This window comes from Populus trichocarpa, chromosome 3 (assembly GCF_000002775.5).
Source record: "Populus trichocarpa isolate Nisqually-1 chromosome 3, P.trichocarpa_v4.1, whole genome shotgun sequence".
Classification (NCBI taxonomy): Eukaryota; Viridiplantae; Streptophyta; class Magnoliopsida; order Malpighiales; family Salicaceae; genus Populus; species Populus trichocarpa.
The window spans coordinates 508,319-532,309 of NC_037287.2; the positions used below are offsets into that span (position 1 = coordinate 508,319).

Consider the following 23,991-nt stretch of genomic DNA (forward strand, 5'->3'; position numbering starts at 1 on the left):
ATCCAAGGTAAAGCTCGAGTTACTAGTCGGGAGGATCAATTTGAATTAATCCAAATTTAAAAAGAAATCAAAACAACCTTATTTTGACCAAAAGATATATATTAAAAAGTCAATAGATTTTTTACCTATGTTTTATCTCGGGTTGACCGAGTCACAAGTTGACTTGAGTTTTTAACCGGGTCAGGTAGATTAATTTTTTTTTTTAAACCCGAACTAGTCTAGACCATGTGTTGATTGATTCCCGTCTAATATCTACCAAACACAAAATAAAATGAATTGTGTATTCCTATTCAAAACACACCAAACATAGAACATGATTGTTATTTGTTCAATCTAGTTCATTCTAACTAGCCCAGCACACTAAACACAACCTTAGTGAACAATGTTTGAAAAAACTTGACCATGGTCTTTGGAGTTTTTATCTCAATTTGGTCCCTAAAAATTTATATTTTTACATTTTAATCCCTCAACTTAATCTCCATCATGTTTTAGTCCCTAAATGATGAGACATGAAAGAAAAAAATGTCCAGAAAACAAGAGAAAGCTTTTAGACAGCCACGTTCCAGAAAACAAAATAAATAAATTCTGTTTGTTTGTACAATCAAAGTTTGCTGGAACCAAACAGAGCGAGTCACACTAATCCTTGTCCCTGGATTCGCTTAGCCTGATGGCCAATCGCCCACTCTTTCATTTCTTAGCTGTATCTTTTTGAAAAAAAAAAAAAAAAGACAGCTCGCCGTAAACGCCGCCAAAGCAGAGCCACGTAGGAAAGGGGTAACCACGGAAGCGAAAGTCTGGAATCCAAACCTATAGGTTCGGATTTCACAGCTGGAGACAGGCTGTCTCCAACAAAGCCCCACTTAACTACATGGTCTGTCTTCCCTCTGGTCTCTCCCTACCTTTCTCTCTCTCTCTCTCTCTCTCTCTCTCGCTTGTTTCGTGTTTTAAGTTAGGGTTTTCTTGATCTCGTTTAGTGGCTGTTGGAATCTCCATTTCTCTTCACCAGATCAAGTTTCTCTGATTTGTAAGCACTCGATTGATCTCTTTTTTTCTCATTTTCGTTATCGTTTTTATCTGTTTGGATTTGTTCTTGTTTTTCGATGAGATGTGTTTATATTTATCTTTTCTTTTTACTTGGTGCATGATGATTTGGAAATGCCGATTATCGTATGAGTATGTTTTTTTGTGGTTTTTTTTCTTAAACTTTTTTGCATGTTTTATGTTTGGTTGCTGAGAAAGAGAAAGAAAATAGAAGGAAATGAAAACGAAAAATCTGATCATGCTTTTCTTTTTTGAAATTGGAGAGCAGAAAATTTTACCGAGGTTAATGTTTTTGAGATCTATATAATGTGGAATATAAAGATTTAAATTTGTTTTTGTATTTTCCGAAGAGGAATTAAGGAGGCTGGAACTGTTTTTTTTTTTTTACAAGAACATGCGCGGTCGTGTGTATTGTTTACAATGCAGCCCGATGATAGTTGGGTTAATTATCAATTATTTACTGCATGCCAGTGTTGTTCTTACCTGGCAATGGTTTTTTTTTTTTGCTTTTGGTGGTTTATAGTTGTTTAATGTTTTTTTCTGGGAATTCTTATGTTGATTAACGAATGTAACTGCTATAATGCGTGATGCCAAATTCGGATGAATCTAATCATTTTGGCTGCTCTTGAATGTCATGGAAAGTATGATACATGTGATTTTGTCCGAGTCCTTGTAAAATGTGGCCTTTGTATAGGCTTAAATTGGGCAAGATATGTTCATTGCAACTCGTCAAATATGCGATTGGTTGATAAGCAGCCTTGTTTTTTGCAACATGACTCGCTTTCTTGCTGGCTTACGTTCAATTATGAGCTTCTCCATATGTTGTTTTCTTGTTAAAAAAGCCTCCAAGGCTTTTAATTTTGTTTGATGCTTCATTGTCTTAATAAAGCCTTTCTGAGCTTGGTACTTGAAGGATTTGGGCATTGATATATAATTGACAAGTACGATTGAAATTTGACTCCTTTTCTGAGTATTTTCAACTTTCATGCTATAGGGGACTGGGCTGGATAGCTTGAGCCAGACAGAAAAGATTATTTGAAGTAGTGATTTGGTGTGTTAGCTTGGGATTGGCTAATGTCTGTCTTCATGCATGGCTTTGTCATCATTACTGGAGTGCATGGTGATGGTTAATTGCTCTGAGTGACCTGTTGGTTTGGTTTTTAACAAGCTAATTCCAGTATTATTTTTGGAACTGCCAATAAAAATTAATCCTCGGAAGGAAGTGAATACACGACCAGAGGAGGATTCCTTGTATCCATGCTGGTAGAGAGCATGCGTGGAATTCGTGCTTCGGGTAATGCCCCTGACGAGTGCTGCTGCCGATGCATTCGGTGTGGTGACAATTTGTCTAGTCGCTATTTTGATTCTATTTGGTTTGTTGTGCATTGCCTACTCATTTTACTTGCGCTCTCGTGTTCGTAGTCAAGGCTATTTTCAACTCAGTTATTTTAGTGGTCCCTGGATCATCCGAATCATATTTATTTTGTTTGTAATCTGGTGGGGTGTTGGTGAAATTATCCGGTTAAGTTTGTTGAGACGGAAGGGAAGAGTGTTGAATGCCCTTGACTACAAATGGCAGGAAACTGTCTGCAAAGGCTACATTGTCTCGAATTTGGGTTTTGCAGAGCCTTGCTTATTACTCACCCTCATGTTTCTCCTCCGGGCTCCCTTACAGAAGATGGAATCGGGAATTCTTTGTCGCAAGTGGAATGGAAGAACTGCTGTATATGTTGTTCTCTATTGCCTACCAATGTTTGTCCTTCAGCTGCTTGCTATACTAATTGGACCGCAACTACGCAAGGATAAGAGTATATCGAAAAGGTTTCCTCATTATTTTACCTCTGCTGCTCATGGGATGCAAAATGCTGCCGCCTCTAATACTGCGCTTTGCACTTACCCTTTATTGAATACAATGCTTCTTGGTTTTTTTGCTTCTGCACTGACTGTCTACCTGTTTTGGCTTGGAAGGCGGATTTTGAAATTGGTCATCAATAAGGGTTTGCAGAAGAGAGTGTACACATTAATATTCTCAGTTTCAAGTTTCCTTCCATTGAGGATTCTCTTACTTGGACTATCTGTTTTATCTAAGCCAGAGCATTTTCTATTTGAAGCTCTTGCGTTCTCAGCCTTTCTTGCCCTCTCATGCTGTGCTGGGGTGTGTATTTGCATGCTTGTTTACTATCCCGTTGCTGATTCTTTAGCACTGGGGAATCTTCGGGACCTGGAGGTAAGCAGAAGATATGCTGATGAGCACAATGAAACCATTTCCCTTGATGCAAACCAAAACCATCTAGAAGAAAGTGCTCATTTAAGCCCCGGCAGAAACTCTGACGCCTCAACTAAGCGCGGATCAATCTCTTTCAGGGCTTGCCAAAGAGGAGATGAGACTCCTCCAGGGCCATTTGTGGAGCTGAGCCTTTTTTCACCTGGTCGAGATGCAACTCCACCAGGTTCGCCTCCGCTGCTAGGCTGGCCTATGCGCCCACTCGTGGACCCGAAGACTGGGCAAGGAACTGAGTTCTCGTGGTGAATATCAATTTTGTGATAAAGAAAAAACTGATTGTAAAGGGTTAGTTCCAATAAGGATTTTTATTCTTGGTTTGTTGTCTATTTTTTAGATTTTGCTGGTTTTTGATTCCATGATCTGCTGCTTCCTCTTTTTTTTTTTTCTATCTTTTTTTCGCCCTTTCTGTAACATTCTTAATCCTGATTTCTATTTGCCTCTTTCTTCTGAGCCTCTTAAATGGAACTTTTCCTATTACTCGATGATGTGATTATAATTTTTGATCCGCAGGTTCCACGGTAGATTTGGATCAATGTGAGGGAAAACTTTTTATTCTTTATTTAAGTTATGATCATTTTTTATTTATTTATTTAGAAGCTAGCAGTGGTATTGGTTGGAGATGAAGGGGGTGTTAGGCAGTGTATAATATATATATATATATATATATATTTTTTTTTAAAGCCTATTAAAATAACATTTTTTTTTATTGTTTTTAGATATTTATATATTAAAATGATTCAAAGAATATTTTTAAAATTAATTTAAAATAAAATATAATTTAAATTTTGATGAAAACAGGAACAACGTCAACGAACTAAGAAAAAAAAAAGGTACAATTCACTAAACGAATTTTATAATAATTTAACCTTGAAAAAGTCAAATATTTTAGGTTGTACTATTGAAAAATTACGTGTATTTTATAAACAATTTAACCTTAAGAAAATCAAATATTTTAGGTTGTACTATTGAAAATTTTAAATATTATTTTCATTGCGGTATGTGTTTCGAATAACCTAAATGGGGTATCTACTCATCTCTCTCGCTCGCTCACTCACTCACTCACTCACTCACGTCACTTATGAATAATGATTTAGTTTTCGGCAAGTATTCGCAGTTAATAAGTCGCAAGCATACTGTAGATGTCTCTGGGCCAGTTCGTTCTTGCAAAATACCATCTTTTTCCATCAACCGAGGTACGGCACCGGAGAATCTTGGAGAAGGCAATGCAGCTTCAGAGCTCAAATATTGTATTTTTTAAGTTTGATGTGAACGTCATTGCTGGGTTCTTGTAGCGGGAAGTGAACTATGCACAGGTTGTTTCTTGATTCCACTTCGATTTTCAGGGGAAATCATCGATGCTTTACTCCTGTTGGGGCTGTGGTATCGGGTGCAGATCAATTGTTGGAGTATTGTTGTGATGAACTTTGTCTACTACACAAATTAACTACAGAAAATGTCGAAGTATTTTCCTTTCGATTCGAGGACTTCGCCTTGATGACTACGAGTGCCAACGAAGATTGAGAATTGAAGGCATGGTCAGATACTGGATTGGTGTTGTAGGCAAGTTCAAGATTTCCTGGTGGTTGTTGATTTTAGTAATCTATTGCATTCATAGCTTCTGTGGACAGACAAGAGTGGAAGCATATGGTGCCAGAACGAGAGCAATTTTTGACGATGCTTTTGAAAGAGATGATCAGCGAACAGTGGAATATTGTATATGCTGCTGCTGCTGCAATGACTTCTAATTAACAAAATATTTTTAAAAATATAAATTTACAAAGCACAGAAGTGATCTCGTTTTCTAGAGAGCTAACTGGATTTTTTTAGCTATTTTAAGCTAGGATTTAGTTATAAAATAAAGAGCATGGACGCTCTTAACATTCTTTTTGTTTCTTTGCCTGTCTTGTAAATAATAAAAAAAATACTAAAAACAGAAGTGAAGATAGAAATAACAGCACAACAGCCTGTCTAAACTCAAGTTATTTCTGATTTTCGAAGGTTATTATTCAGATCCGAAATATGCTCTATATGTTTGTCGCACAATAACTATAAAAAGTAAAAATTTATCTATTTTGAAAAGAAAAGGATTCCATGCTTTTGAATACTTTTCTAAAGAAAATAATAAATAAATAAGTTTTTTTCTGTGCTTTCTCATTTCAACAATCTGTCTACCTGATTGGTGATCAGGGTTCTTGTTGAAATGCCCAAATACTTTGTGTTTTTCTCATTGATCTTTTGATTTAGGGATTTGAGTGGTTGTTCTGAATTTCTTTTTTCAAAATCTTATTCTGGGGGATTTACCATTGAGTCTTGTGTTTCCCATTGGTTTCCTTTGATTTGGGGATGTGGGTTCCTCTTCTTGTGTTGAATTTGATATTAAAAGTGTAGACTTTTTTTATTTTCAAGGACTGCATTGATTGATCAGAGGCAGAGTATTGGAGAAAGAAGCCATTTTGATTGATGGGTTAAGATACTTGGGGCTTAATGCTACAAAGGATTGGAGCCAATAAAACCAGTCACACTGTTGAGAATTGTGGATTGGGATTATGGGCTGCATTTGCTCGAAAGTCAGTAGAGCCACTAAATATTTAGAGAGAAGAGTCAAAAGAAAAGAAACAACCAAGCCTGCCAAACGGTTAGTTTCTTTATCCAAAAGCGATGAAGTTGTGGTAGAGGTTGATGGTAATGCTAATGGTTCCACGGCTAGTTTGATATCCGATCAACCTGGAAATGATAATGCGGAGTCTACTCCAGTTTCATACGATGAAGGAGAGAAGAAGGAAAAAATCGAACAGGTTAATAATCATCAAAGGATTACTAGTATAGTGAGTATGAGCAATGGAGAGAGAGGAGCACAAGTTGTTGCTGGTTGGCCTTCTTGGCTGACCTCTGTGGCTGGAGAAGCAATCAATGGATGGGTGCCTCGAAGGGCAGATTCATTTGAGAAGTTGGATAAGGTCAGTTTGGTGTATGTCTCTATGATTTGGTTGTTTTTGTATGGTTCATTGATAATGTGAGTGATTTGTCGAAAAAAGTTGGGTTTTCACCCCTTTTAATGTACTTGTACGAGCTTACTTAATTGCAGCTGTCTCTTTCTGGTGCATGGGTTTTTCGATGCCTCAGGTTTAAGCTTTTGCATTGGTCATTGTTTCAAAAGTTGGATGTTGTCTTTGTAGACTTTTGTTTCCTGTTTTCGACCCTTGAGTGCTTTTGATACTCTTGTAAGAATAAATGATTTATTCACCCCTAAAAGTTTTTGAACTTTGGCAAAAATGATGAAGCATGATAGTCTGAGGGATGGAGGTGCTGTTATGTTACTGTAGGAAATGAGTCGTTTCCCTAGAAGAATGGCCTCTTCCCTGAAGAAAGCGTTCTTCTATGTTCTTAGATAAGCACTCCTCTCTCAGATTTGTTTGTTTCAATCAGTTCGAAAATGAAAGTTCGTAAGCAACTTGGCATGATTTTTATTTGATATGCAATGCTTATTTTCTGAGCAACCACCATTTTGCCGTTAAATGTTGCCCACTCTTTGGTTTGCTGCCCAATTCTTTACCCAGTTAGTTAACTTTCCCGCAAATAATGCAGATTGGACAAGGAACATATAGCAGTGTGTACAAAGCTCGTGATCTTGAAACAAATAAGACAGTGGCATTGAAGAAGGTGTGCTTTGCTAATATGGATCCTGAAAGTGTTCGTTTTATGGCAAGAGAAATCATCATTTTGCGTAGGCTTGATCACCCAAATGTTATGAAGCTTGAGGGTGTCATTGCTTCAAGAATGTCTGGCAGTTTGTACCTTATATTTGAATATATGGAGCATGACCTTGCAGGGCTTTTGGCTTCACCAGGGATTAAATTCTCTGAAGCGCAGGTTCATGCTCTTTCTCATTTGAACTTTAACTGCTATAATAATTGATGGTGTATTATTCTGGATCCTAACACAATTTGACAAAAAAAGGAAGAAATTATGACACTCTAGAGTGGCTATTTGAAGAACAGTTTTGAACTTTTTTAACAATGTCAAGATCCACGGTGAAAACTTGCCTAATTTAATATATTGAAGCGACTATCTGAAAACCACCTAATTTACCGCGGATTAGTTCTGTGAAATGGCCTTGGTAATCTATAGTACCACCATTTATGGTTTTTCTTTGTTGAACCACCAGAAAGGCAACAAGATGAAAACCTCTAAAATGAAGGAAGTTAGGAGTTTTTTGCCCTCCTTTAGAGAAGCTTGCTGTACATGCAATGATGGTTTTCTACTGAATTTTTGTCTCTGTGATGCATTCTTGCCCAATTTCAAAGATTTTGCCTTTTTCTGGATATTATTTCTTAATAGAAATGAATGGATTTGGCTAATATGTTACTGAAGTTTTTCTTATCATTACAGGCTGATCTAGATTTTTTCCCTGTAGATTAAATGTTACATGCAACAGCTTCTTCATGGACTTGAACACTGCCACAATCGCGGGATATTGCACCGTGATATAAAGGGCTCAAATCTTCTGATTGACTCTAATGGCAATCTCAAGATTGCTGATTTTGGACTGGCAACTTTTTTCTCTTCACCTCAGAAGCAGCCTCTAACAAGTCGGGTGGTTACATTGTGGTACAGACCTCCAGAGCTTTTGCTTGGTGCCACAGAATATGGAGTTTCTGTGGATCTATGGAGCACTGGTTGCATTCTTGCAGAATTGTTTGTTGGGAAGCATATCATGCCTGGAAGAACAGAGGTAACTCCCTTTTATTTTATGGCAATAATGCCTTCATGTATTATAGACTTTGTTAACCATATTGAATCGTTTATTATTGATCCTTGACTCAAAGTAGCAATTTTCTCATGGTGAAATACCCTAAACTATGCATTATACGACTAGAAGAACACTAACAAAAAAGTTTCCTTTTAATGAAGAAAGTATTTCCGCCTGGTGATCATCTCATGAATGCTGTCTTAATAGACCTGCTGATCAAAAAATCTGTCTTGAGTTCTGTCCATTAATGGCTAACTGTTTGGCCACCGTGACCTTGATCACCGCAACGGTGGTTGTATGATTTCTTTTTGGTATGTGGATTTTCCTGAAGATGGCTTCTACATATGAGAGCAGCAAGATCAGCATCATGACTTGATTATGGCATTGTTTAGTTTCGAATTTAGGATCACTGGCAATTAGGTTCCTGAAATGTGCTTTTACATTTAATGAAATTATCTTAATCCATCATGCTGTGGCTGTTCAGATTTTATAAAGCTTAGCCGGGCCTATGTTACTGTCATCTGTTGATTATTATGACTAGGAACATTTATCAAAGAATGTTTGTAAATCTTGGCATTTGGCCAAATTATTTGGGTGTTTTCGGTGTCAAGATCTTATATCTATCATATGTAGGTGGAGCAACTGCATAAAATCTTCAAACTTTGTGGGTCACCTTCTGATGAGTACTGGAAGAGATCAAAACTGCCGCATGCAACCATTTTCAAACCTCAACATCCTTATAAACGTTGTGTTACTGAGACATTTAAGGACTTTCCTTCATCAGCTTTAGCCTTGCTAGATGTCCTTCTTGCTGTAGAACCTGAGGCCCGTGGGACAGCTCTTTCAGCACTTGACAGTGAGGTAATCTGAGCTCTACATTACAATATGATTGCACCTTGTGAATTCTTGTTGGGTCTTTAATGTTTTCAAGTGTGACCCTACTTCAATTGCTATATTTTCACATATGTTGAAGCTGGTATTCAGGTTTTTTTCCCTCTCTTTTTTTTATTATAGACCTATTCTATTATGCTTTTCCCCTAGGATTCTTGAAGCAGAAGGCATTGTTTATCTGATTATCATATTACAATCAATTACTTGTTAATATTTAGTTTTGGATTTAGAATATCAGCCTCAGCACTTAGCCAAAAGTAAATCCGAGTCCTAAATGTCTGTTTTGAAGTAAAAGTTTAATCGGCTAGTTTAACTTTGTCCATGCATGGGTAAATTGATGAAAAATAGGTATGGCCATCGCTAATGATGAGGATAGTGATTGTGTCAAAGAATCATCTCAACTTAATAGTTTAAGCTGTTAGGTGAGGTCCCAGGATATGATTTATATTATTCTCTAACACATCCCCTCAAGTGAAAGCCCTTTGAGCTTGAAACTTGCACAAACCCACATTACCTTGTGCTTAATTTTTTTTTATCAAATAAATGGGGATGATGAGATTCGAACTCGAGACCACTTGGTCATCAAGGCTCTGATACCATGTCAAAGAACCATCTTAACCCAATAGCTTAAACTGTTAGGTGAGGTCCCAGTATATGATTTATATTATTCTTTAACAGATTGGAACAACATTTATGATGGGTTCCCTTTTGGCAGGTTAACTGCCACAATTTGTTTAAAAAATAGATGCCCTTAATTATCATACACTTCTATTTCTATTGGTGGTATTGTCACGGTTTATGATGCTTATATTGACCTTCTTTGCATTCCTTTCTGTTAATTTGCAACTTGCATGCTTAAATGATTAAATCTCAGGAATTTTTTCTCTTCTCCAGTTCTTCACGACAAAGCCTCTTCCTTGTGATCCATCAACTTTGCCGAAACACCCACCAACCAAGGAGTTTGACGTTAAGTTTCGGGATGAGGATGCTAGAAGGTAAGGAATATCCCTATATTATTTTCTCCTGACGTCTGTCTTTTTGACAAGAGCTGGACGAGGCCTTCTTATTGCATTACATCAAAAGCAGTTAAGCTGCTCCTTTTCCCTTTGTTATTAATAACAAAAAAAGTTGTTTCTGTGACGAATATAGCTCAAAGTAATGATAATGTTTATTTTTGGATCACTGTTATGCTTTAATTAGATACTGAACCATTGAACCTGACGACTATTTGTTTAGCTTACATCACTAATATAAACTTGGCAATAAAAAGGAATATAAATCTTGAGCTGGAAAAACACAGACGGTTCTTGAATTTCTAATTGATTCAATGATGGAGAAATCCTCATTTAGGATCTTTTATCTATTCACTCATCATTAAAGTTTATTTTTTCTGCACTTTATTTATGCTACCTCTTTATCATCTTGCAACCAGGAGGAGAGCAGCTGGAGGTAAAGGGCGTGGATATGAATCAACTAGAAGGGGTTCAAAAGAAAGTAAAGTCATGCCAGCAGCTGATGCCAATGCGGAGTTGCAAGCATCCATACAGGTAAATTTTGACAATACTTTCCTGAAGCTTCCTATAGTCATTTATCTTATGGAGAATTAGTTTCTTAGGTAATGGTTTATCTTTGTTTTATGTCTGATATAGAAGCGACAAGGACAGTCTAAACAAATAAGCATTAGTGAAATTTACAATCATGAAGAGGATGGTGTTTCTCGCTCTCCCGTTGGGCCTGCTAAAGGAACAGCAAGAAATATTTACTCACATTCTGGCCAGTCGGTGCATCCTATGAACCTTGGATCTTCACATAATATGAACATCAATGAAACTTTCAGGGCTCCTGGGCAAGACTTTATTTCTTCAAGGCAGGCTGCAGAGTTGAGAGCTCAGAGATCTTTCATTGAAAGGGGAGCGGTCCAGTTGTATGGATTTTCTAATTCAGTTGCAGTTAGAGGTGATTCACAGTTTCATGGTAGCAGTTCAACTAATCTGAATTCGCACTGGCCAGAGGGGAGTTTTAATGCTAGATATAACAGTCTGGATGATTCCTCCCACGGTCTACCAGGCAGGCCAAACTTCTCGAATAAGAAGCCTGGTTTGGATTCTACAACGGTAATCTCCATTCTTGTTCTTGCCATGATTCATTCAATTAAAGAAGTTGAAAATAACAACAAAAACCATGACTCCTCTCATACAGCCATTCCTCGTTTTTCGAGTGAAACTGGACTTTGTGAACTTTTAAGTTAGATTACCGAAAAAATAATTGAAAGGTAAATGGAAGGTTTATTGCTTACTGCTCTTGATATGAGTTGTTGAGTGACACTGGCTCTTTCAAAATCCATGGAAGTCTGAATCTCAGCGATGTGCTTGCAAAGTTAATTCCATGTATCCCTTGTTTCAGAACAGAGACCTTGAATGGTTATTCTGAGACTTCTCTTTTACTTGGAACTTTTTGTAGATGTGTACTAATCAATTGCACTTTTTGCTTGTGGCCTCAGGGTTACCCAACAAAGAAAAGCCATGTCCACTACTCTGGACCATTGGTGCCTCGAGGAGGAAACATTGAGGAAATGCTCAAAGAGCATGAGAAACAAATCCAGCGAGCTGTGCGTAAAGCTCGTTTGGACAAGAACACCAGTGAAAGTGGACACACTGAATCACTATTTTATCACGGGAGGATAAATGGTAGATGACCCCGGAGAAGTTTTGACTGAGCATCGCAAATGACATAAAGTGGGGCTATTCCTTTGGGAATACAATGACGATTATGGAATATCAGTGGCAACTTTCCATTAGATAGTTACAAGCATCTCCCATAACTGGCATGACCTTGAACCACAAAAGGGAGATACATGAAACGCCATTCAAATCCATCACTACCAGTGCAGGACAAGACTGGCCTTGGTTTTTTTTTCTGACGCCAAGCATGTTTATGCCAAATCACTATCTTTGGTCCTAGCATTGTCCGGTTTCAAAGGTATGCTTTTTGCAGCTGAACATCTGATTTTTTGGATCAATTTTCCCCATTCTGTGGCGAGGCTGCAACAATCCCAATTGCCACTCCAAAATGTTGCTCAAGTTAGCTTTATAACAATACTACATAAGTGTAACTTGCTCTTTACTTTGCCCTAGTTGGCACATGATGGATAGCAATATAATGAAGGGAAAAAAAAAGATTTATTTGATCCTGGATTTTTGAGCTGTGTTTCCTTTGTTTCAGTCACTGATACACTAGAGTCCGTTTGTTCACACGGCTGCGGTTAAAATAAAACGCAGCAAATATATGTTTGGTTATAGAAAAAAACGTTGTTTGCTATTCATGGGTTCCACCTTTTACTACGTTACAAACTCAGTAATCGCGAAGTAGCAAGAGGCTGCTTTTGTTTCAACAGTAAACAATGAGCAACACATATTTACGCGCTGTGCATGCTAATTAATTAGCATGCATAGCGTAACTTGCATACACTGTACACTATATGCATGTTACACTGATACACTACAGCACAAGATAGGTTGCCATTTTCGAGCAGTAAGGAAAAAAAAAAAATCAAAACACTCTTGTTTTTGTTTTTAAAATATCAATACAACGACATGATGTATCGACCTGATTCCACTTGAGCTCACCTGACAATTACTTGCCTGGGTCACCCAACTAGATTAAATTATTTTGTTGTTTCAAAACTGTTTTTTATTTAATTACATGAAAATAAAAATAAACACTCATAGAAAAATAATCAATTTTTTTTTAAAAAATATATGATTGCATAAAAAAATGCTTGCTAAAATATTAAAAAGAATAATTCCAAAACAAACTGAAATTTTAATTGTATTTAAAAAAATATATATTATTTCTCGTGAAATTAAGTATCAGTTCAATGTAATTTTTTTTTTTATGATCGAGATAATCATATAAAAGAAAATTAAAACAAATTATCAATGACATATTACACAAAATCAAGGATTGAATTGAAAAGTAAAAACATTTCATGACAGAAGCCAGAAAAGGACAGGGTGGACACTATAATTTTCTTAAAAACAGAAGGGCTATCATTCTTTATTTATTTCAAATTTGGTCCCCTCACCAACCCGATGTCTAAATTCCTTCAAGAAAAGACGAATGAATTCTTTCTATTCAATCCGTTCCAGGTAGCCACAACACCACCATCAATGTTTTCTAACCAACCCATAAAATATCCTCTGAGAATGCACTGAAGACCACAGCAACGATATTCTTTCCACCAGCAATCTCACAAGTCAGCTAGGATTGAGAAAATCACACGGGATTTCAATCAGTAGTGTGTGTATTTAAGTATAAAGACATTGATTCAAATGATTCATGCAATTAGGACACAACAGAACTTCAAGCTCGAATGCATGCATGCATGTTCATGCTTCTTGCAGCTAACAGGTTCTATGTTTTCAATCTGTCATTGTTTGCCAGAAAATATTAGCAATCTCAAAACTGGGGCTTCTTTGATTGTTTAGATAAGAATAAAGATCAATGTTTTTCAAAAATCTTGTCCTTTTTGTACTACTTACCTACTCAGCTTGTTGCAACTTACAACAATGAAATGCCACAGTAAGATCAGTTAACAAAAAGATAAATTAGAACGCAGAACATTAAGAAATATATTTTTTTTCTCTTCGTAAATCCCATGCTTTCTTTGTAAAAATGTGTAGAGGACACCAAATATCAGTTGATCGTCATTGTGTATCAATCAGATTACAAAATTTATACATCTCCAGAAGTGCAAGTTATATCTTGACCATGCATAGCTTCACATCATGATACAGTAGATTTGGTTTGCAGTTAAAAAATCTACTTCCAAGTAGTTTTGAATAAAAATAATGGCAGCTGCTATCCTCACCCATCTATATCTAGTGGTAAAAGGTCAGAGCAAGTGTAGCAGGCAGTTTGAACCTACTCATTTGGTAAGCAAAGCCATCGGTTATTTTGAAGGTCATGAAAGCATGCATGTGATAGACGTATTCATCATAAAACAAGCAAAGTGTTGAATTGACCAGATGGGGAAAAATCTGTGATATGACAGAAATACACATATATTGACTGTCCTCTACTTGCACAATGATCAAGGAGGATAACCATATCTGTGTAGAATATCATAAATAGGAAGCTCGGAATGCATTAAGTCATCAAGCATGATCAGATATAGATAAAGCTTAGGATATTCGTTTCCGTTTTTCTTCTTCTTGATAATCCTATTGTTTCTCTGGAGGCGATTCGAGCTTGGATCTTCTCTTAACAAAAGAGGTGTGAATAATATGAGGTATGTCTTCGCTTGCAAGTAACCTCTTTACAAGAGCTCTCTTGAATTCCCTCTGAAATTTTACTCCTTGAAGACTAGCCTTGGTGAATAAGAGAGAGACTATGGTAGGGCATTGTAATGATCTCCACGGCGCAAACAAGTACAGAAAATTAACCAAAGATTTCTTCTCTGCTTCTTTTTTATTGCCTGATCACAGCAAAGGTCATGTTCCCAAGTGAGGGTGTTTCTCAGTATCTCATTTTGGCAGTCAAAAGTTTTCTCTCTCTCTTTTAACCCTTCCCGCAGAGAAGGAAGAACAATCCCTTTTAGAAAATAGACCTAATATGACCATGAAACAAGAATTAGAAATAATTTTAACATCATAAACAAACTAAGAAGAACAGTTTACAACAATCCACCAAACTTGAAGACATACCAACAACAGGGTTGCTTCATCCAAAAACTTGGCAGCTATTTGGTCTTCATCAAGTATCCATCCAATTCAATGTCCCTTCCCTTCATGTCTAAGCATCAACAAGCAATCACACCACCTTCACCTCTCAAACTCTCTACTTCTCAACTCTCCCTCTCCCTCTTCCAGCTCAAACCTACTCAAATATAATCTTACATGCAGCTTCAAAACCTCAGAGTATCCAAACCCCTTTTATTTTTTATTCGATATCTGAAAGGAGAAGAAACCTTTTTTGAGTTTCTCCTACTCTATCCCAGAGATCAATCCAAAAGGGCTGGGAAATATGAGGCCTAAAAGCCAGCAAATCTCCAACCTTAAGCTGCTCCTCCTTGGTGTCTTCCTTGCTTTCTTCCTGCTTTTTGTGTTACGATCAAGCATGTCATCTTCCCAGGAAAGTTCATCTCCCACCGCTCAACCAAAAACCTCAGATTCCATGAAAGAAGCTAGAGCAACAAATTGCTCACAGGGATGTAGTAAGGTCCCACGCTTCCTAACCCAAGCTCTCATTCACTACACAACCTCAACCATCACCCCACAGCAAACACAGAAAGAAATATCAGTGAGTGCCAAAATTTTAGAAAAGAAGTCTCCATGTAATTTCTTGGTTTTCGGCCTCGGTCATGATAGCCTTATGTGGAGTGCACTCAACTACGGTGGACGAACAGTTTTCCTTGAAGAAGATGAAGCTTGGATTGCGCAAATTAAACGCCGGTTTCCTATGTTAGAGTCTTATCACGTCACATATGACAGCAAGGTGAATCAAGCTAACAATCTCATGGAGGTAGGCAAGGGGCCTGAGTGCACAGCAATTAGTGATCCAAAGTTCTCTATGTGCCAGCTTGCCTTGAAAGGTTTGCCCAGTGAAGTTTATGAGATAGAATGGGACTTGATCATGGTTGATGCACCAACAGGGTACTATGAAGAGGCACCAGGGAGAATGACTGCCATATATACTGCCGGAATGATGGCAAGAAACAGGAAAGAAGGAGAGACCGATGTTTTTGTGCATGATGTGAACAGAGAGGTGGAAGATAAGTTCTCCAAGGCACTTCTTTGTGAAGGATATATGAAGAAACAAGTAGGGAGGTTAAGGCACTTTATCATTCCTAGCCACAGGGATGCCTTGGACAGACCTTTTTGCCCAGAGTAGATTTTTTTCTTTTCTTTTCTTTTTAATCTCTTTTCCTATGCAATTTTTGTGCATCTAAGAACAAACTTGGTATCATTTTCAAAGAACATGCATGGCTTCTGTTGAATGTTGAGTAGGCAGCTAAAACCAAACTGGAAGTTTCTCTCCATTGTGATTGAATTGATATTTGATAAATGGCAGAGCATAATAAGAAGGTACAAAAGATTGAAGTTTCTCAAGTCCAACCAGTGTCTTTTGATAGGAACTCCTCTTATGCCTGATCATTCTCCAAGTATTGATCAAGAAGCTGACCATTTTCATATGAGACAGTCAACTTTTTGTTTTTCCAAATTCATCCATCAAATAATTACCAGTTTGTCCCTTACAAAACTCCTGTCACAGTAGATTTGAAACTATAATTATTGAGAACAGAACTACAATATACAAACCTGACAGAATCAGTATTTATAGCTGCGATCAGATACATGTAAAATAAAAGTATCAAAAAAGAAATGCATTACAGAGAAAACAAGAGAGTATAGTAAGGAAAATGCTTTTATAGGAGAAAAACTTGACCCTCTCTGGATTTTCAAAACATCTATATCTGGTTTGTAGGAACCAATAAGAGAAAAATCAACGTCTTAGCCAACACAGGACGACAGTTAATTCACTGATAGAAGACCTTTTACAACTGCAATCCAGGAGCAGATTTCTCCAAAGCAAACTGTATTGGAGGGCCATCAGCTTTGAAATCAAGTAGTGAAAAACCTCTGTACCATATTTCCATGCAGTGTTTGTAACTACCTGTTACTGCAGAGGAAAAGGAAAGGAGGCAAATTTCACAGCACCATAAAAATTTTGAGCACATCACAGCCAAATATGTCGTTAGGATAACTTGCATGTATTTTCAAGGAGGAAAAGCGTTATGATAAAATCAAAATTGAGGTTCATGTATAGAACACTTGCGGAGCTTTTCACTCTGAGACATAATGCTTGCTGTACCAGAAGGCTACCTGATTACTTTAAAGAACTAGGTAAGAATTAAGATAATCTACAATCCGGTAAGAATAAGCAAGCTATACGGAGACAATATTTAGTTGGACAAAAAAAGAAAAATCTGTTCCAAAACAGAGATGGAATCAAAACAAGCTGATAATGTCAGCACATGCCGAGGAAGGCATAGGCTGAGCTTTAAATTGATACCAATATAATGTTACCATATATAATCTTAGGAATGTATACAATTTAGGACTCTTAATGTTAGCTATAAAGAATATCTTATCATATAAAGATGCTGATTTTTGGGAAATGGGTTAGACTCCTTGTATAGCAAAACCTTCTATGTATAAGGGAACTTGGGGGGTGCAGATCCGGGGGACTGCAGTTTTCTTTTGGAAGAAAAACTCTCTTGGTATTTGGTGGTCTGCTGAGTGTATTGACAGAGAAGAGATTCTGCAAAATTACTTGATTCAAAAACTCTCTTGGTATTCTAGTTTTGGCTGGGTATATTAACATATAACTCATAAGAAGAAATTAACATGCATGCTGACAACTTTCTGTACTTATTTAACCAAGAGGGGCGTAAGGTAAAAGCAAATAGAGTTAACATCAGAAAATCTAAAGACAAATGCATGCATGCGATTATATTAATTAAAGGAAACAGCTTGCTGGCAGAAGAAAGACAAGTCTCGCATCAGCTAAAGCCATGTCCCTGAAGATTGATTTAAATTGCAACTGAATGAGTCCTCTCACTGTATCAAGAAGACAGCAGTCGGATTTCCAGGAGAGGGAGGATTCTGATCCAGTACAGAGGACAAGGCACCAGCTTTGGCTTTAGCATCGTGGTCTGTTGCAGACAATATTTCCACCGACCCCAGACCAATTTGCCTCTTGATCAAGTCCAGGTTCTCCTGAAGAACCTCAATCTCCCCAAACGGAAGCTTCAGATTCAAGGCTTGAGCCCCGATAGCTATAGCTTCGTCCTTTTTTAACCTCAAGAAAGGCATACAAAGCTTTTGCACTTTCTTAAAGTTAGCATCTTGACCAACTGAACTTTTTTGCAGTGCCTCCAATATCTCCTCATCTGGTGCAAAAGTACCTGTTTTTCTGTCAAATTTACTACGAAGTATATTCAAGCACTCTGCTTTCCATCCATCAAACTCCTCATTCACATATATCAAACTTGTTATCTTCTCTTCAGTTAGTGTAGCAACTGGAGCTGCCTTCTTATTGGATTTCTTTGAACCCGTGATTTGCTTTTGAAGAAGCTTCCTCATCAAAACAATCGAGTCTTGCAAGTACTTGTTGGCAGCCTTAAGAGTTTCATCTGGAGAATCAGCAATAGGCCAGCCTGCATTCACTGCTAATCCATCCTTCAACAAAAGCTCCCTCCAAACATGTTCTGCATAATGTGGGCAGATAGGAGTAATAAGTCGTGTCTGCACATCAATAAAACGCCATACCAAGCCATGATTCATGCCCCCGCTACCACAAGATAACCTGTACTCGTCTCTGGCAGCTTGGAGATCATAGAATCCAGTCTTTAACGCCTCTCTGAACATGTATTTTTCATAATTCTTTCTTGTCGTTTCAACAGCAATATTTATTTCATTTTCAAACACCCGATCAGCAAAGGTAGATGGTGGACCAGTTCTCAGGGATGCCTCTGCAGCTAGAACCTCTTCAATCCATGCAATCTCTTTAGTAAGGCGAAGGATAGCAGCATTCGCAGTCTCAAATACAAAGTTGGCATCGTCCACACCATCTCCAGCATCAGCCAGACTGAACCGAGTAGCATCCGCAGAGAATTCATCAATGGCCTGACGCAGCGTCTTGAAATTTCCTGTAGACTTGGACATCTTCTCAGAATTGAGCATAATGTGTCCATTACACCTGAATCCACGTGGCCAGTGATGCTTAGCCATGATTGCTGTGTGGTTGAAGACGCAGAACGTCAGATGATTCTGAATGAGGTCCTTCCCAGACACTCGAAGATCAAATGGGTACCAATATTCGAACTCCTTCTTCATCTTATCAAGAACAGACGAATCGATTTTTGATGATGTGGGGTATGGACCATCACAGAAGATGAAATTCCAGACATCATCAGTCATTTCTTCAGGTTTAATGGGATGAGCCTTGTTTGTACCGTACATGTCCTCGTTATGTAGCAAGTGAGCAACAGCGTAATAAGCCATGTAAATAGTAGAGTCAGACAATGATTCAACAAGAAACTCTGGATCCCATGGAATGCGAGTCCCAAGCCCAAAAGATCTTGAGCAAGCCCACCGATTTAGCCAGCCCAAAGTATGCTCAAAGCCATGTTTTGTCTCATCAGAGTAGAGATTCATCTTGGATAAGCACTCCTCAGCTGATTCCTTCCATTGAGGATCATCATAAGTGAGGTACCATTGGTCCGTCAGAGCCACAACACATTCATCACCAGACCTTGACATGACACGCTTCTCAGGCTCACTGTACATGACTGCCTCACCTGTCTCAATGAGCTTGGTCCGTAACAATGACTTTGCTTCTTGAACTTTCATCCCTGCATATTCTCCAACAAGCATTGTGCCATCAGTAAATCCTTTCAAGTACGTCAACCTCTTAGCTTCAGCAAGCTTCTCTTTCTCATTTTGGCTCATAATTTTCAGGTCCAAGCAAACCTTTTCAGCAGCCTTATCGCCCAATTCTGGAATGTTGATTATAGGTACAATCTCAAAAGGCACTACCCACTCATCCTTCACGCCATACTTTTCCCTGAAAGCTGGTTTCGCTTTCAAAACCCGCAATGCCATATAATCATCAGGGGCATCGCTAGGCACACTGGTAACAATCCCTGTACCTTTGTCTGTCAGAATGGTCAGCATGGGAAGCGCATAAATGACCTTGTTGAAGGAAAGCGGAGACTTCAATGGCAGACCAATCAGATCATACCCAGTCAGCTCAACCAAGCAACTAGGGTGTTTGGGGGTCTTTGAGAAGCCCTGATAGGCAAGATTGAGGGCAGCTCTTTCTGTCAGGATGAAGACATCAGTATCATTGACTTCAAAAGCTCCATAATTGCCATCAGGCAGTACCCATGCATTTGTTTGTCCATACATAGTCTCAGGTCTCAATGTAGCAGCAGCTAGAAACACTTTTCTTCCCTCCAATGCTTTGAATTTAAGTGGGAAAGGGGGCAACACTTCCATCTTGACAAGAGTGTAATCTTGGGGCAACACACCTTCACCGCTTGCCCTGTCATGATCTGCACATGGCTGGTCATCCAAGGGAGAGTATATAGTGTATCTTTTATCTTTGATAATCTTCCCCATGTCCTTCAACTTCCTCATCTGCCACTGCACAAATGAATCAAAATATGGATTCATTTCTGTTGTAATAAATGATCTTCTCCAATCACATCCCAAGCCAAAATCCTTCAGATCTTGCATGGCCAGTGGCGGAAAGTAAGTCAGCCATTTTCCTGGTTTCTGGAACTCTGCTATTTCACTGTCAGACAGCCCAAAACTGCGCATAATCTCCCACTGAAACATCTGTCCACCTGATTTCGACACAGCCTTGGACTTTTTGCCCCTGAACTTATCTGGCGGTGGACATGCACTTGCATCCTCAGGCTCTGGTTGCGATTCCACTGGCTCCTCTACCTCTTTCGAGAACAAGGGTGGATTGCCAAACTTTTCAATCTCCCTTGCAAGCTTATCTGCTGAGGCCTGTATAGGCATACCGGTGCAGTGAAAACCAAATGGAAGGAGCACGTTAGCCCCATCCAATCTATGGAAAGCAGCGGCAAATTCAAGCTTGGAGAGCGAAAACGCATGTCCAAGATGCAAGAACCCATTCATATACGGAAATGGGAAGTTGCCAAAGAACTTCTCGCCTGGTTTAGCTGGCCCTGCACCAGGTTCAGCCCGGAAAACATCTTTCTCATCCCACCAGCCACGGACCTTCTTCTCTATCTCCAACAGCCGGTCCCTCCTTGTGAAAGCTTTTCCACTCTCGGTTGCCATCATCACACAAAATCGACAAGTACTGCACGAAGGAAAAAATAAATACAACACCTCAGTCAAACACCTAAAATCAAACCCCATGAATGAATATCAAATTGATATAAACTTAATTTAACACATGAAGTCAAATCCCAAAATTTCTCAAAAACTACATATATTCATTCCCTTTCAAAACTTAAATTACAAGCACGTAAAAGACCAAAAACATTAAGAAAGAAAACACAACGCCGGCAATATATTTTCATGGCTCCATCATGAACTTGGAAAATAGCCAGAGCTCATTATACACATCAAAGAAAACGAAAAAAAATAAAAAAGAAGAAGCCAAGCTTCCAACGGAATTAGCCCACAAAATATAAATGATTAATTATACCTTAAAGCGATAAAAATTACAACTTTAGAAGAAATAAAGGAAACCCGGTTCAGCTTTGATCATCCAAGACAAGCATGCACGACAAAATAGAAAGAAAGAAAAAAACAGTGAGTACCTGTTTTGCTTCAAGACAGATCGCAGAAACAAATTCCGAGGAAAGACTTGAAGGTTTTGCTTATGAAGAGCCAGAGGGCCTAAGAGAGGCTTTATAAACAAATGCAGAAGTTGCTTGGAGAGCAAGGATTTGACAGTGGCTTTGCTGCTGAGAAGAAGAATAGCGCTGAAGGTTGTCTGTCGAGTTCAGAGAATCCAAGCCGCCCAGCTCACCGAATCTGACCCGAGGGAAAACTAAGTCCACCAAATTTACGTGTGATTTCAATTTAGTACCCAAATTTATACATCACGCAATATATATTGCCTAATGAGCATGATTTTAAATTTTTAATCAGAGAAATTATCACACAATGGATGAAGTTGAAAGAACTTCTATATATCAATAAATTTGTTCACTTTATCTTTAAAATTAAATTTGGAGTAAGAACATTTAGCCATTTGTTATATAAATGTGCATTTCAAAAAAAAAAAACATTATTTTTTATGTTTTATTATATGAATCGTGATCTTCACCGCGTAGACAAATGGTTGAAATAGCTAAATACCTTTATTAAAGTGGAAAAGTTCGAAAAAAAAAAAACAAGGAAGAATAGGATTTCTACGGAGATGCCTCAAATCTAGTCCTATTATTATCCTTTGATAACCAATTAGATCCTTGATCCAAACTATTAATTTTTTATTCAACTTTCAAGAGATTATAGACTCTAACTTTGATTTATACCGATAATTACTATAGTTTTAAAATCCGGCCCGGCGGGTCAACTCGGAACTCGGCCGACCCGGGCCGGGTTGAAGAAAAAACAGGGAAAGAAAAAACCCGACGGGTTGATCAGGCAAGATCCGGTCAAAAACCTGGTTGCAATTCGTTGACTTTTGTGTTTTTTTTTTATCAAAACGACATCGTTTTGATTTTTTTTAAAAAAAAGAATTGACTCGGGCGATCCGGTGACTCTGTCAAAACTCGAAACCCGAAACTTAGACCGGATCAGCTATCAGGTCGGGTCTAAAAACTATAATAATTACTACAATCATAGCTTTAAAATGATTGTTTTTTTTTGTGGTTCCTTTCAGTATCTGTGTGCGGAAGAATAATATATATTTTTATAATCACAGATACCTTGTCTATGATATGAATCATGACATGAAGAATATATGCTGCAGGAAAATGCATGATTATGCCACTAATCGATCGATCGATCGATCGGGTTTGGGAACTTTGGGATGAGGTTTCTTGAAACTTTATCCCCTTTCTTTCGAGATTCTCAGCTTTTTTTTCTTTCTATTATACTGGTTTGTGGTCAGATAATATATGCTGCTAATATCAGATTAAAATTTATTTTGTTTTAAACAACATGTTTAGGCCGTAAAAAGTTATTTGATATTGATATTAATCTTGTTTAGATTAATCTTATAATTTTTTTATTTGACTCTTTATTTAGTCTGAATTTAAAATTAAACCGTGTACAAATTGACTCAATGTAACCTATTTGATTTAGTCTAAAAACAACCTGATTTATCGCTAAAAAAAATCCAAGTATAAAATAAAAAAAAATGAAATTGATAAAAATAAAAACCCTCTTTACCTCATTTTTTATCCAGCTCAAACTTAAAATTAAACTGTATAGGAGTTCTTTCAACATGACCTGGTCATATTGATCAAACCAAAAACAACTTGATTGATCGATAAAAATTATTCAATGATAAAATTAAAAAAAATTAATTTAAATTTTTATTTAACTCGAATTTAAAATTAAATATAGAAGAATTACCCTACACAATCCAATGTTTCTAAAATGATTGATCTCCATATTAGTAATTAATGGGCTGAAAAGTCTATGACGCTTACCTCTACATGATTTCTTATTTGAATTCCAAGTCATTGTGCTAAGTGACCCTCAAAGCATGATCAAAGGAGAAGTATAAGTTGTGGGTTCGAGTTTCAGCTTGTATGTATGTTAGCCCGTGGTGTTTTGTCTTTCTAAAGATATTTAGTGGGTTGGAAGATTAATTGTGGTGCGTGTAAATTAATCCGGACATCCCGGATTAAAAAAAAAAAAAAAAGAAGTATAAGTTTCTGAAGACTTGAAATGCCAAATTTTAGCAAGAATTCTATCCATGGCCTAGAGATCAATGACATTTGTTATATATAATGTTGATTAGAATTATGTTACAAACAATGTTCTTTTTTTATTGTTTTAATATACTGATATTAAATGTATTTTCGAATGGAAAACATCATAAAACTCAAAAGTAAAACATCAGCATGAATTAAGAATGCAAAACCAAGTAAAAGAGACCAAACCAGGATGATTGTCATGAAAAAGAAGAGAAAAGGCATGGAGGTAATGGAATAAGAATTCGATGAAACCACAAACTGAGCCTAGCAGTACCTGCCATGAAAGAAGGTTTAGAGGAAGGTTCCCAGCATAGACATAATGCAGCAAAAGGAGGTGAATCGAAACCCACCATCATCACCACCTTCCTCGTCAGCAACCCGAGAGCATGCCACTTTTTTCTTCCTGCCGCGCCTCCCTCCCTCCCTTTTCATTCTATCCGCTTCGTACTCCCTTCTCTCCTTCCTCTCCCGTGTTATGTTTCAGAAATCAGAGAGGTGACTGAGAAAAGAAGGAAAAAATATGGTTGCCTTGCTTCCACGTCT

At 37.7% G+C, this 23,991-nt stretch overlaps 4 protein-coding genes across 6 annotated transcripts; 3 read left to right on the plus strand and 1 right to left on the minus strand.

Moving 5' to 3' along the window:
* Positions 1 to 856: 856 nt before the first annotated feature.
* LOC18111130 (uncharacterized) lies at positions 857 to 3,807 on the plus strand. Its single transcript, XM_006389425.3, has 2 exons — positions 857 to 1,024; positions 2,036 to 3,807. Exon 2 carries the CDS (start codon positions 2,339 to 2,341, stop codon positions 3,569 to 3,571), a length of 1,233 nt encoding a protein of 410 aa, XP_006389487.2. The 5' UTR covers positions 857 to 1,024; positions 2,036 to 2,338; the 3' UTR covers positions 3,572 to 3,807.
* Positions 3,808 to 3,960: 153 nt separating this feature from the next.
* LOC18111131 (probable serine/threonine-protein kinase At1g09600) lies at positions 3,961 to 12,153 on the plus strand. Its single transcript, XM_024597296.2, has 8 exons — positions 3,961 to 6,282; positions 6,911 to 7,195; positions 7,740 to 8,057; positions 8,709 to 8,936; positions 9,861 to 9,961; positions 10,399 to 10,513; positions 10,616 to 11,080; positions 11,467 to 12,153. Exons 1-8 carry the CDS (start codon positions 5,872 to 5,874, stop codon positions 11,659 to 11,661), a joined length of 2,118 nt encoding a protein of 705 aa, XP_024453064.2. The 5' UTR covers positions 3,961 to 5,871; the 3' UTR covers positions 11,662 to 12,153.
* A 2,605-nt stretch (positions 12,154 to 14,758) lies between these two features.
* LOC18111132 (glucuronoxylan 4-O-methyltransferase 1) lies at positions 14,759 to 16,075 on the plus strand. Its single transcript, XM_006389427.3, has one exon. The coding sequence runs from the start codon at positions 14,991 to 14,993 to the stop codon at positions 15,855 to 15,857; it is 867 nt and encodes a 288-aa protein (XP_006389489.3). The 5' UTR covers positions 14,759 to 14,990; the 3' UTR covers positions 15,858 to 16,075.
* A 143-nt stretch (positions 16,076 to 16,218) lies between these two features.
* On the minus strand, positions 16,219 to 23,939 carry LOC18111133 (leucine--tRNA ligase, cytoplasmic). 3 transcript variants are annotated; one of them, XM_052451526.1, is made up of 5 exons: positions 23,799 to 23,939; positions 23,635 to 23,722; positions 21,334 to 21,566; positions 17,589 to 20,867; positions 16,219 to 16,646 (listed from the first exon to the last, which is right to left on the minus strand). In XM_052451526.1, the coding sequence occupies exons 4-5, from the start codon at positions 20,846 to 20,848 to the stop codon at positions 16,637 to 16,639; spliced, it is 3,270 nt and encodes a 1,089-aa protein (XP_052307486.1). In that variant the 5' UTR covers positions 20,849 to 20,867; positions 21,334 to 21,566; positions 23,635 to 23,722; positions 23,799 to 23,939; the 3' UTR covers positions 16,219 to 16,636. The 3 variants fall into 3 exon arrangements, with proteins under 3 accessions (XP_052307486.1, XP_024453237.2, XP_024453236.2); XM_024597469.2 differs by lacking the exon at positions 23,635 to 23,722 and having other exon boundaries at positions 21,334 to 21,550; positions 23,723 to 23,877; XM_024597468.2 differs by lacking the exon at positions 23,635 to 23,722 and having other exon boundaries at positions 23,723 to 23,873.
* Positions 23,940 to 23,991: the final 52 nt, after the last annotated feature.

Coding starts and splice junctions, on each gene's coding strand:
- LOC18111131 (XM_024597296.2), top strand. CDS start 5,872: ATGGGCTGCATTTGCTCGAAAGTCAGTAGAGCCACTAAATATTTAGAG. Junction 9,962..10,398: donor CGGGATGAGGATGCTAGAAG/GTAAGGAATATC, acceptor TCTTGCAACCAG/GAGGAGAGCAGCTGGAGGTA. Junction 10,514..10,615: donor AGTTGCAAGCATCCATACAG/GTAAATTTTGAC, acceptor TGTCTGATATAG/AAGCGACAAGGACAGTCTAA.
- LOC18111130 (XM_006389425.3), top strand. CDS start 2,339: ATGCCCCTGACGAGTGCTGCTGCCGATGCATTCGGTGTGGTGACAATT.
- LOC18111132 (XM_006389427.3), top strand. CDS start 14,991: ATGAGGCCTAAAAGCCAGCAAATCTCCAACCTTAAGCTGCTCCTCCTT.
- LOC18111133 (XM_052451526.1), bottom strand. CDS start 20,848: ATGATGGCAACCGAGAGTGGAAAAGCTTTCACAAGGAGGGACCGGCTG.